At 47.4% G+C, this 13380-nt stretch overlaps 1 protein-coding gene across 2 annotated transcripts in view; it reads right to left on the bottom strand.

The window, feature by feature from the left end:
* Positions 1–987: 987 nt before the first annotated feature.
* The window catches only part of LOC124868931 (signal-induced proliferation-associated 1-like protein 2), an 83924-nt gene continuing 71531 nt past the window's right edge, over positions 988–13380 (bottom strand). The window contains exons 16-19 of one of the 2 annotated variants that reach the window (XM_047366589.1): positions 2235–2424; positions 1817–1904; positions 1635–1713; positions 988–1550 (exon numbers count right to left, since the gene is read on the bottom strand). In XM_047366589.1, coding sequence (XP_047222545.1) covers positions 1407–1550; positions 1635–1713; positions 1817–1904; positions 2235–2424 — 501 coding nt within the window. In that variant the 3' untranslated portion in view covers positions 988–1406. Of the gene's footprint in view, positions 1551–1634; positions 1714–1816; positions 1905–2234; positions 2425–13380 lie in introns of those variants that run through there. The other variant, XR_007038430.1, reaches the window with a different exon arrangement.

The following is a 13380-nucleotide window of genomic DNA, read 5'->3' as shown; positions in this document are numbered from 1 at the left end:
GGGCTACAGGTGCCGCATTACCCAGACCTGGGCTACAGAGAAGCAGCACTGGACTGTTGCTCAGTGGTCCAAAGTACTTTTTTCGGATGAAAGCAAATTCTGCATGTCATTCAGAAATCAAGGTGCCAGAGTCTGGAGGAAGACTGGGGAGAAGGAAATGCCAAAATGCCAGAAGTCCAGTGTCAAGTACCCACAGTCAGTGATGGTCTGGGGTGCCGTGTCAGCTGCTGGTGTTGGTCCACTGTGTTTTATCAAGGGCAGGGTCAATGCAGCTAGCTATCAGGAGATTTTGGAGCACTTCATGCTTCCATCTGCTGAAAAGCTTTATAGAGATGAAGATTTCATTTTTCAGCACGACCTGGCACCTGCTCACAGTGCCAAAACCACTGGTAAATGGTTTACTGACCATGGTATCACTAGTTTTCAGTTGTTCTACTACACCAATTAGTAAATCATTCATCATGCAGCAACCTCATTTCTACTTATAAATGGTAAATGGTAAATGAACTGAACTTATATAGAGTTTTTCCAGTCATACAGACCACTTTACACTAGAGCCACATTCACCCAATCGCACTCACTAACGCTCACACATTCATACATCGATACGCAGATCGGTAGGCAACTTGAGGTTAAGTGCCTTGCCCAGGGGCACATCAACATATGGCAGGAGGAAGCTGGAATTGAACCCACAACCTTCTGATTGCAAGACAACTACTCTTCCTACTGAGCCACAGTCGCCTTATAACAATGATTGATCTCTTCAGTGTTCTTGGATCGACTTTTATGGCCCAGTGTTTCTGAGGCTGTGTCCAAATGGATTCTACAGGGATTTTGTCCCCCCCTGCTGCCCCAGATAAAGTGCTGATGGTCAGAGAAAAACTACTAGTTCGTCCAAACTTACTTTTACTGTCAATCCCTGTTCCTCATTGTGACAGTGGAGAGGAAGCAATCCCTTTTCAAAGAAAGGAAGCCAAAACTACCACATTAAAATACAATAAAATTTTATTCATTGGGCCAATCATCTGAAACCTTTAAACACCATGGAACACAGATTGCTGACTCCTGTAGTAGTCCCTGAATGCACCTTGGTTCTACCAGGTCAGACCCAACAACCAGGAGACCTTCCTAAGCACATTTTACTCCACACCACTGATATAACAATAACAATTATTTCAATTTAGAGTTGGGATGAAATATAACCACATCCAGCAGGTAAACCATTTTAACAGTTTCCTGTTCTGTTCTCACTTTGACCATCAGAAAAAATTTAACCCTTACTGAACTGGAGAGTTGTCAGGTTTGTGACATCGCGTTAGGGAACCCAAAGCAGTCTCAGTAACCAAAGGAGTGGTTTGTCCCAATTGGACATTTCCACAACGGTAGTGCTGTAGTTGCTTGTGTTGTCATGGTAACGATCCTCTGCGCTGCATCCAGGCGGTAAAGCGACGAATCTGCTCGGCAGCGCTATGACTCTCCTCTTGCAGACGGAGGTTATCCTGATGGAGGTTCAGAACTTGTTGCTGCAGTGCTGCCTTGTCCTGCTGCTCCTGAACACACCATATGAAAATGGGAAAACATCAGGCTGATGATGTAACGCTCTCACCTGTATGACAACAGTATGTGAGTCTTACCTTCAGCAGGTCCAGCTGAAGCTGAAGAAGGATCTCCTCCAGCTGTGACACTTTACCTGAGAGGGAAGCTGCGATGTCACTGAGGGGGAGGGCACAAATGATTTGACTTCTTTACCTACCTAATGACATCATCAGTGACATTAGAAAAAACCTTCAAAGGGGCTCCAGGTGTTGTTCCTTACCTGTCCAAGGCAATGCTCCCTGCTGTCACTTCCTGAATGTAACGGAGCTGATTGTCAGCGAGAGACAATGGCAAAAACCCATCTGCAGCTGTTCAAACACACACACATGTAAGGCATACACATTCACAGTCTACCCTCACCTGTCTGTCCTCTTACCTGTTTGACCATCGCCATCTGTCTTCTTACTTGTCTGATTTTCACTGTCTTTCCACATGTCTGAATCCATTTTCTGTCCCCCTACCTATTCAACACTTACCAGCATTCGAGAATGAGATATTGGGACAGGAGAGAACAGGTGGGTGGTAACAGGTAAGAGTGGACAGGTGAGCAGTATAAATCAGACAGGTCCTGTGGGAATCAAAAGTTGCTGCTATAGGAATAAATTTTTTGTTGAGAAAGTCACTGAAGATCTTCTCACCCTTCTGAAGAGACGGTTGCTGACAGCTGATGATCGGCAATGGCACACTGTGATGGCGCCTTATCATGTGTACTGGCAGCTGCTGGCAAGTCCTAGAACTGCTGCCAGGGGACAAATTGTCATGTGACTTGCTGCGGCTTAGAGGTTGTTGTGGAGATGAGGCTGAGATGCTGGAGGCTCTGGTGGTAGACTGAGAGAAGTGGCAGAGTCCATAAGCTAAACAAGGGCAACAGTGCCCTCATCATACATACAGGTCAGACATTTGTAATTAAGCTGCTGAGATCCAAACAGACAATTAAAAGTCTCCTCAGCTTCCCATTACTGAGCCTTAGCTTTTCCTGAAATATCAAACTTCTCAGCCACCCCATCCTAACATCATAACACTGTCACAGTTCTCTCCAGGTACTCCAGCTTCCTCCAACAGTCCAAAAACATGACTGTTAGGATAACTGGTCTGTGTGAATGGTTGTGTGTTTCTGTGTTGCCCTGCGATGGACTGGATACCTGTCCAGGCTGTACCCTGCCTGCATAGACGAAGCAGGTATAGTGGATGGATGGAAGTTTCAAAAGAAATGGCTAGAGTGTTTAATACTGCACTGCTCAATGATTACGATTAATTGGAATGTATGTACCTGACTGTTGTGAAGAGCCTTGAGATGACATGTGTTGTGTAATTGGGGCTATATAAATAAACTAAATTGAATTAATACATAATCATTTGTGCAAAACTGTTTGTGAATTTGTGATGTTTTCATAATACAATTTAAAATGTTTCTTTTATGCAATGGAGATTTTTTTGGGCCAACTTGAATTTCCGAATACCATAAAAACAAGAAAGTATTTTTTGCCTATTAGAAAAAATATAATAATTCTAAAACACACACCCCTCCTTGAACCGCCACGTTAATGTGGTGGAGGGGTTTGAGTGCTTGAATGATCCTAGAGGCTATGTTGTCTGGGGCCTAAATGCCCCTGGTAGGGTCTCCCATGGCAAACAGGCTCTAGGTGACGGGTCAGACAAAGAGCGGTTCGAGAACCCCTCATGACGACTACAGAATTGAGGCACGTGACGTCACCCAGTACGGCGGAGCCGGGGTCCCACCCTGGAGCCAGGCCTGGGGTCGGGACTCGTCGGAGAGCGCCTGGTGGCTGGGTTGCTCCTCGCGGGACCCGGCCGGGCCAAGCCTGAACGAGAGACGCGAGACCATCCCCCAGTGGGCCCACCACCTGCAGGGGGAACCGTGAGGGACCGGTGCAAAGAGGATTGGGCGGCGGACGAAGGTGGAGACCTCGGCGGCCCGATCCCCAGATGCTTAGGCCGGCTCTAGGGACGTGGAATGTCACCTCGCTGGGGGGGAAGGAGCCTGAGTTGGTGCGGGAGGTCGAGAGATATCAACTAGAAATAGTCGGGCTCGCCTCCACGCACAGCGTGGGCTCTGGAACCCATCTCCTCGAGAGGGGCTGGACTCTCTTCTACTCTTGAGTGGCCCACGGGGAGAGGCGGCGGGCTGGGGTGGGTTTGCTTGTTGCCCCCCAGCTCAGCCGTCTCGTGTTGGGGTTTACCCCAGTGGATGAGAGGGTCGCATCCCTGCGCCTTCGGGTTGGGGAGAGGTCTCTGACTATCATTTCGGCCTACGGGCCGAGTGGTAGTGCGGAGTATCCGGCCTTCTTGGCGTCCCTGTCGGGGTTGCTGGATAGTGCCCCTCCTGGGGACTACATTATTCTGCTGGGGGACTTCAACGCCCACGTGGGAAACGACAGTGACACCTGGAGAGGCGTGATCGGGAGGAATGGCCTCCCCGATCTGAATCCAAGCGTTGTTTTGTTATTGGATTTCTGTGCTAGTCACGGATTGTCCATAACGAACACCATGTTCAAACATAAGGGTGTCCATCAGTGCACTTGGCACCAGGATACCCTAGGCAGGAGGTCAATGATCGACTTTGTTATCGTATCATCAGACCTTCGGCCGCATGTTTTGGACACTCGGGTGAAGAGAGGGGCTGAGCTGTCCACTGATCACCACCTGGTGGTGAGTTGGATCAGCTGGAGGAGGAGAAAGCCGGACAGACTTGGCAGGCCCAAGCGCATAGTGAGGGTCTGCTGGGAACGTCTGGCCGACCCCTTGACCAGGGATGTATTCAACTCTCACCTCTGGGAGAGCTTTGACCAGATTCCGAGGGATGTTGGAGACAGAGTCCGAGTGGACCATGTTCTCCACATCTATTGTCGATGCTGCCGCCCGTAGCTGCAGCCGTAAGGTCTGCGGTGCCTGTCGCGGCGGCAATCCCCGAACCCGGTGGTGGACACTGGCAGTAAGGGACGCTGTCAAGCTGAAGAAGGAGACCTATCGGCTGTGGTTGGCTTGTGGGACTCTTGAGGCGGCTGACAGGTACCGTGGGGCCAAGCATGCCACGGCCCGGGCGGTGGCAAAGACAAAAACTCGGACCTGGGAGGAGTTCGGTGAGGCCATGGAGAAGGACTACCGGTTGGCCCTGAAGCGATTCTGGCAAACCGTCCGGCGCCTCAGGAGGGGGAAGCAGTGCTTCGCCAACATTGTTTACAGTGGGGGTGGGGAGCTGCTGACCTCGACTGGGCACTATCGGCCGGTGGAAGGAGTATTTCGAGGATCTCCTCAATCCTGCCATCATGCATTCCCTGGTGGAAACAGAGGCTGGGGACTCGGGGTTGGACTCTTTCATCACCCAAACTGAAGTCAACGAGGTGGTTAAAAAGCTCCGCGGTGGCAAGGCTTCGGGGTTGGATGAGATCCGCCCTGAGTACCTCAAGTCTTTGTATGTTGTGGGGCTGTCATGGTTGACACGCCTCTTCAACATTGCGTGGCGGACGGGGTGGTGGTCCCCCTACATAAGAAGGGTGACCAGAGGGTGTGTTCCAACTACACGGGGATCACACTCCTCAGCCTCCCTGGTAAGGCCTACGCCAGGGTATTGGAGAGGAGAGTCCGGCCGATAGTCGAACCCTGGCTTCAGGAGGAGCAGTGTGGTTTTCGGCCCGGCCGTGGGACACTGAACCAGCTCTATACCCTCTACAGGGTACTCGAGGGTTCATGGGAGTTTGCCCAACCGGTCCACATGTGTTTTGCGGACCTGGAGAAAGCATTCGACTGTGTCCCTTGTGATGCCCTGTGGGGGGTGCTCCAGGAGTATGGAATTAGGGGCCATCCGTTCTCTGTACAAGCAGAGCAGGAGTTTGGTTCGCATTGCCGGCACTAAGTCGGACCTGTTCCTGGTGCATGTTGGACTCCGGCAGGGCTGCCCTTTGTCACCGGTCCTGTTCATAACTTTTATGGACAGGATTTCTAGACGCAGCCAAGGGCCGGAGGGGGTCTGGTTTGGGGACCAGTGGATTTCGTCTCTTCTTTTTGCAGATGACGTGGTCCTGCTGGCCCCCTCTAGCCAAGACCTACAGCATGCGCTGGGGCGGTTCGCAGCCGAGTGTGAAGCGGCTGGGATGAAGATCAGCTCCTCCAAGTCCGAGGCCATGGATCTCGACCGGAAAAGGTTGGCTTGTCCTCTTCAGGTTGGAGGGGAGTTCCTGCCTCAGGTGGAGGAGTTTAAGTATCTCGGGGTCTTGTTCACGAGTGAGGGAAGAATGGAGCGAGAGATCGACTGACGGATCGGTGCGGCTGCCACAGTAATGGGGGTTCGTTGTGGTGAAGAGAGAGCTGAGCCGAAAAGCGAAGCTCTCGATTTACCAGTCGGTCTACGTTCCTACGCTCACCTATGGCCATAGATCCCGGATACAAGCGGCTGAAATGAGCTTCCTCCGTAGGGTGGCCGGGCACTCCCTTAGAGGGTGAGGAGCTCAGCCATCCGGGAGGAGCTCGGAGTAGAGCCGCTGCTCCTCCACATCGAGGAGCCAGTTGAGGTGGCTTGGGCATCTATACCGGATGCCTCCTGGACGCCTTCCTCGGGAGGTGTTCCAGGCACGTCCCACCGGGAGGAGGCCCAGGGGACGGCCCAGGACACGCTGGAGGGACTATGTCTCTCGGCTGGCCTGGGAACGCCTTGGGCTCTACCAGGAGGAGCTGGAAGAGGTGTCTGAGGAGAGGGACGTCCGGGCGTCTCTGCTGAGTCTGCTGCCCCCGCATCCCGGTCCCGGATAAAGCGGAAAACGACGAGTACGAGTACGAGCCAAAACACACATTAAAGATGATTTACATTAAAGCTGTATTTTAATATAGAATGAGTGATAATGTACTTTTGGATAATTCAGTTTTTTATTTTGGAACAACTTAATATTTAATCTCCATAAAATTAAGTTAAACGGGTTTTAATTCTTTATTTGATAGAAACGAAAAGACATAAGCAAGTCTAACTTTAATTGAACTAAGTTGAAAAAACTCAATAAATTAACTTGGATAAACTTAATTAAATTAAATTTTACCAATTGAAGCAGTTAATTTAAGTTGAATCAACTCTTCTTTTTTACAGTGCACTGTGAAGCTAGGTTTATTACTTGACGCATTCAACGGGTTAGGAGGGCGCGTGCGCCAACAGAGGCCCTGTCCCAATACCCGCACTTCCACCCTTGTGTCCCTGAATTGCACGTTCCCATTGTTGGGTTTGAGGGCGTAGTGTGACCCAATTCTCCAGAGTGGTCCTTAGCCCCGCCCCCTTTGTGCCCTCAATCCACACTTTGGTTAACCGGGAATCTAAGCGGACTTCGCCAAAGTATATTACCCACAATTCACTGCTGCAGATGACGTTTTGAGGAAAAAACAATCACAACCATCAATCTAATCAACCATCAAATCAGAATAATAACTGCGTAAACTTTAGACAGCAAGTTGACAAACATATTTTTTTACTGGTTTTCCAGGCTCAACATTGTGAGATACCTGTGGCTTCAGAGTGAGTCTGGGCAGTCAGTAGGTCATAACACTGAAGTTACCTTTCAAACAAACACTGGCGCATCGAGAATCTGGTGTATAAGCCTCCTTTGCTTTGTGCACTTTCTTCTCAAAAAAATAGCTTGTTGCAGATTCAACATATTTAATTAGCAGCAACACAGTAAAACAACAAAAGCAATGACAGGTCCCGACATTTTTGATGTCGCAGTTGTGGCGTAGAGGTGCAAGTTAATGACGTAACCCCTACTGTTCCAATTCTCCACTTCGCTTATAACCTGCGCACTTCAACCCCTACGTGCAATTGTACAAAGTACACACTTCATAGAGGGGCGTAGGGTGTAGTGTGGGTATTGGGACAGGGCCAGTGATGCAATTGTGCCGTCCTCGCCCCTGAGCGAGGAGCCTGCGAGCTGCCGCAACGCTTGGGCATATACCTCAGATTCTTTGGAACTTAGTGTGAGCCGAGCACACTTAGTTTCGCTCAGAATAGAGCAATTTGAAGAAGCCCTCACCGAGCCAGTTCTCCTGTACCGACTTTAATCTATGAGGTATCATAAAGACAGCCAAACAGCACAACACTCATGGAACAAGACTGCTGCTGCAATCAGTAAAGAGGAGTCAATTTGCCATAAGACATGGAAAAATATGTGGTTTGTAAAGCCAAACAGTAAGAAGAGCTGATCTGTGTGGAGTTTTAGTAGAATTTTGCACCAATGTCAGCATCAAGTGAATGAACGCCTACAGCGCTTGTTGAGGCTGGCGTGCTGTCAGCAGAGTCCTACGCTATGCCCCAAAGCACGACTATAACCGAGCCTTACGCATGGGCAACACCTTAAAACATTTTAAATCTCTTTTAAAGAATCATCCTATTAACTTGGCTTTTAATTCCAGTTGAGCAGAAGTATCAGGCTGGTTTTAATAATAGTTTTATTTTCTTATCTTTTATTGTTTTAACCCCTCTTATTCTATTAGTTTTACGGTAGATCGTACTGTTTATCGCTTATTTATAATTTTTATTATTTTAAGGACCCGTACAGCACTTCTGTCACTTCGAGCGTGTAAAGCACTCTATAAATAAAGCTCGATTAAGGACAACCTATATTCCAAATTATGAACAGAAAATGAAGTAATGGTGATAAAAAGGTTGAAAAGTAAAACATAAATATACAAAGTATTCAAAGACCAATGTATCCTAACCATTTTAGGTTGGGTGTATGGGGGTGGTGTTCTCCGAAAGTCCACCACCATTTCCACAGTCTTGAGTGGGTTCAGTTCCAGGTAGTTCTGACTGCACCAGTGTACCAGCCGATCCACCTGCTGTCTGTATGCAGACTCATCACCATCCTGGATCAGTCCAATGACAGTGGTGTCATCTGCAAACTTCAGGAGTTTCATGGACGAGTCCGATGAGGTGCAGTCATTTGTGTACAGAGAGAAGAGGAGTTGGGATAGAACACACCCCTGGGGGGCACCAGTACTTATTGATCTGGATCAGGAGAAGATGCTCCCCAGTCTCACCTGCTGCTGTCGGTCCATCAGGAAGCTGTTGATCCACTGACAGGTGGAGGCTGGGACGTTGAGCTGTGTGAGCTTCTGGTGGAGGATGTCTGGTATGATGGTGTTGAAGGCCGAGCTGAAGTCTACAAACAGGATCCTGGCGTACGTCCCTGGGTGGTTGAGGTGTTGCAGGATGAAGTGTAGACCTAAGTTAACAGCATCATCTGCCGACCTGTTTGCTCGGTAAGCAAACTGCAGGAGGTCCAGCAGGAGGCCTGTGATGTCTTTCAGGTGCTTCAACACCAGCCGCTCAAAGGATTTCATGACCACAGACGTCAGGGCTACAGGCCTGTAGTCATTTAATCCTAGGATGGTGGGTTTCTTGGGAACCGGGATGATGGTGGACCGTTTGAGGCAGGAGGGGACCTCACATTTCTCCAGTGATTTGTTGAAGATCCTTGTGAAGATCAGAGCGATATTTACATCTTCCTCGGAGATCTTTAGTGCAGGCAGAGGATCTGAAGGTAGGGTGTTGGTTGTTTTGTGGGAATAACTTGTTCCTGAATGGGATGTAGAGGAGATGGTTTGAGGTGTGAATGGCTTCTTGTCATGTCTGCAGTAGAAGCCATTCAGACGGTTGGCCAGGAGACGACTCTGTTCAGGATGGGTGGGGGGGCTCCTATAGGCAGTCAGGTTTCTCAGACCAGTCCATACAGCTGAAGTGTCACCAGTAGAAAGGATGTTCTTCAGCTTCTCACTGTAGCTTCTCTTAGCTGCTTTGTTCTCCTTTGTGAGTTTGTTCCTGGCCTGCCTGTACCGCGCCCAATCTCCACTGCTGTGAGCTTCTTCCTTTTCCCTGCGCAGATTCCTGAGGTGTGGAGTAAACCATGGCTTGTTGTTCCCAAAGGTGCAGAAGGTCTTGGTCTGCACACACATGTCCTCACAGAAACTGATGTATGATGTCACCACATCAGTTAGTTGGTTTAAGTCAGTGGCTGAAGTTTCAAAAACAGTCCAGTCTGTGCATTCAGGCCTGTAGCATCTGCTTTGATTCCTCAGTCCACTTCTTAACAGTGTGAACCTTGGGTTTGGAAGCTCTTAGTTTCTGTCTGTAGGTTGGGATGAGGTGGATTAGATAATGATCTGAAAAACCCAGAGCAGCCCTGGTAACAGCATGATATTATATTAAATTCAATTCAATTCAGTTTTATTTATATAGCACCAGTTCACAACACACGTCGTCTCAAGGTTCTTCACAACAGTCAGGTTCATACATTCCAATTAATCCTAACCATTGAACAGTTCAGTTGGAGTTAGCTTTTTATTCAAATTGGATAAAAAGTTTTTCTATCTAAAGAAACCCAGCAGATTGCATCCAGTCAGTGACTTGCAGCATTCACTCCTCCTGGATGAGCATGTAGAGACAGTGGACAGTCACTGGGGTTGACTTTGCAGCAATCCCTCATACTGAGCATGCATGTAGCGACAGTAGAGAGGAAAAACTCAATTTTAACAGGAAGAAACCTCCAGCAGAACCAGAACCATGCTCAGTGTGAGCGGCCATCTGCCACGACCGACTGGAGGTTTGAGAGAACAGAGCAGAGACACAAAGAGAACAAAGAAGCACTGATCCAGGAGTACTTTCTATGGGAAGGAAAAGTAAATGTTAATGGATGTAGCTCCTTTAGTCGTTTCACCTAGAAAGAAAGAACAGATAAACTCTGATCCAGTTTTCAAGGTTAGAGTCTGAAAGAGAGCACATAGAGTTAGTCACAGTAGAAGCTCAGTCAGTAGCCATGTCTAGGAGAGAGAAAGGGTTAAACACTAAAAGACAGGGCCATGTGGATCATCTGTAGAAGGTGAGCATTAAGTTGTTGCCAGCAGAAGCTTGGATGATTCCCCTCTCCAGAAAGGTGTCACAGGCAGACACAGAGTCAGGCCAGGTGTAGCTTCTAGGAAGAGAAAAGAGAGAACAAAGTTAAAAGCTGAAATAACAGCAAATAATGTAAAATTGGAGAGTAGTAGGAGAATGTAGCGAAGAGGGTGAAAGTGGTCATTATGTTTTCCAGCAGCCTAAGCCTATAGCAGCATAACTACACAGATAGTTTCAGTTCAGATTATTTAGTTAAACGGCGCTTATTTATAACAATGTCGTCTCAAGGAACCTCACAAAGGGTCCCACTGATGGTCATTGTTCTACTAAAAACCACAAGGATTGGGATACCTCTCTCTGTCAGACTGATTATAACCATTGGAATAATCAGTCCTTTAAAGCTGTGTAACAATGGTCCAGTGTGTTTTTGTCTCTGGTGGGACACTTAATATGCTGTCTGTATTTGGGGAAATCATTGGAGAGGTTTGCTCTGTTAAAATCTCCCAGTATTATGATGAAAGAGTCCGTGTATTTTTTCTCCACGTCTGTAATCAGCTCAGCGAGATGTTTTTCCGCGGCACAAGTGCAGCCATGCGGTGGAAATCCGGAATACATGTTTTTCCAGCACTTTTACGTCTCTGCACCAACCTTCATTTATATAAAAGCAGATTCAGCCTCCTTGCTTCTTCCCCGATAGCTCCGCGCTGCGATCCGCTCTGAACAGCTGGAAGTCCGGCATCAGCAGTGCGCGGTCCGGGATGTTTTCACTCAGCCATGTCTCGGTGAAGCAGAGAACCGCTGATCCACGGAGGTCCGTGTTTTTACCGGTGAGAGGCATCTCGTCCATCTTGTTACTTAGAGAGCGGACATTTGCCAGGTGGATTGAAGGCAGTGGTGTGCGAAGTCCTCTTTGGCGGAGCTTTACCAGCGCGCCAGCACGGTTTCCCGTCCGACGCTTTCGGTGCAGTATCCCATAGAGTGCCGCAGCTCCGCTTGTCAGGAGCTCAGTGAATCAAAACAGTTCAGCATAAAACACTTTAATCAATATTGCTTGAAACAAGTTAATACCTTGGATTAATTACTGGTGACACTAATTCACCTTAACTATGCCTCACCCTGCCCAGACCTCTAAAAACACCTATTCGATTTAATATAAAAAGAACAAAATTACTTTGACGTTGACTTTTTTCGCAGGTCTGAAGAAAAACGGGGGAACCAGAGTGTCACGCGTCTGTGATTACCTCAAAAACGGTAAACTTCTCATCTGTCCAAAACGGGGATATATATAAATATGAGAAACCTTTGCAGTCGACTGAAACAAGGGCAACGTTATCTCCTTGTAAACAAAACCTCTGTGGCATTTCACCTGCACATGGGCTGCGTGCGTCTAATGGTCTTCGATCGCGATATGAATCTTCTGATCTTCTTGTATAAGACAGATTTCCAGCTTTCAAGCTCTTCCGGGAATGACCATTGTGGAGGAAAAGTAAACCCGCCTGCGAGCTTCTATTCTCCAGAGATTGCCTCCTTACGTCTTAGCAGATCACTACGGCTGGGAAATGGTGCTTAAAAGTTTGTTTCCTCTGGTATTAAAACTCTGATGACGTCAGCTTCGATGCCCATCGATGTGACGAATGCTGATCTGCGCATCTCAATGTCAAACTGCGCAGCCCAATTGGTCCATCTGACCAAAATGGATAACCCAACAGACGTTTTACCTTAAGATTTGGAGAATCTGATTCCCTCTCGGCTCCTTTCACGCGGGGAGTTCCTCAATGATCGATTATTGGACTAATTCTATTTTCCATTTTCATGCTCCTCTCAGGCTCCATCGTTAGAAAATATAACATCTCGTTTTATTCATTTGCAGATGTGACTGACATCTACTTTCAGTTGAAGCATAATTATCTTTTTTCACTACAACCACTGTTTGCCTCACCAAGGTAAAAGTTTGGATGGCCTCAGATTTTCTAAAGCTCAATGAAAATAAAACTCCAGTTATTATTTGTGGTCCTAATGGAAATCATAGTGCTTCTTCTTCTCCAGATCTGGGTAACCTGGAGCAGTTGGTATAATCTCATGTAAAAAATGTTGAGGCGATTTTCTGTTGCAAAAAGATCATTTTAAAGTGAAACGTTTTCTTAAGTGAAACCATTTTTATCTTTTAATGATTATGACCGGTGATTCCCGCCTTGGTTCGTTCCAAGCTGGGTTACTGTATCTCTCTGTATGTTGCGTGCTAGCCGGGCTGAACTCTCAGGACTGCGGCTGGTTCAGAACATTGCAGATTATCTCTAAACAGATAGGTCGTGGCAGATGGCCGCTCACACTGAGCCTGGTTCTGCTGGAGGTTTCTTCCTGTTAAAAGGGAGTTTTTCCTCTCTACTGTCGCTACATGCATGCTCTGTATGAGGGATTGCTGCAAAGTCAACACCAGTGACTGTCCACTGTCTCTACATGCTCATCCAGGAGGAGTGAATGCTGCAAGTCACTGACTGGATGCAATCTGCTGGGTTTCCTTAGATAGAAAAACTTTTTATCCAATTTGAATAAATAACTGAATCTGACTGAACTGTTCAATGGTTACGATTAATTAGAATATATGAACCTGACTGTTGTGAAGAATCTTGAGATGACATGTGTTGTGAATTGGCGCTATATAAATAAAACTGAATTGAATTGAAAAATGAATAAAAAGCATGAACATATCTCCACAGAGCTCACTTCCCTTCACCGACTGCCTGCTGGTTTTAGAACAGATTTTTACAGTTTTTACAGTTATTGATTAACTATAAGGCCCTGAACGGGAAGGCTCCTATAAACCGGTCTGACCTCCTGCAGCCTTATGTGCCTTGTAGATCTCCTACATCTAATGATTATTTGTTTCTAGTGGTCGTGAA

Source organism: Girardinichthys multiradiatus, chromosome 5 (genome assembly GCF_021462225.1).
Source record: "Girardinichthys multiradiatus isolate DD_20200921_A chromosome 5, DD_fGirMul_XY1, whole genome shotgun sequence".
NCBI classification, from domain to species: Eukaryota; Metazoa; Chordata; class Actinopteri; order Cyprinodontiformes; family Goodeidae; genus Girardinichthys; species Girardinichthys multiradiatus.
Note: the sequence above shows the minus strand (reverse complement) of the source record. Positions and strands in the feature narration are given on the sequence as shown.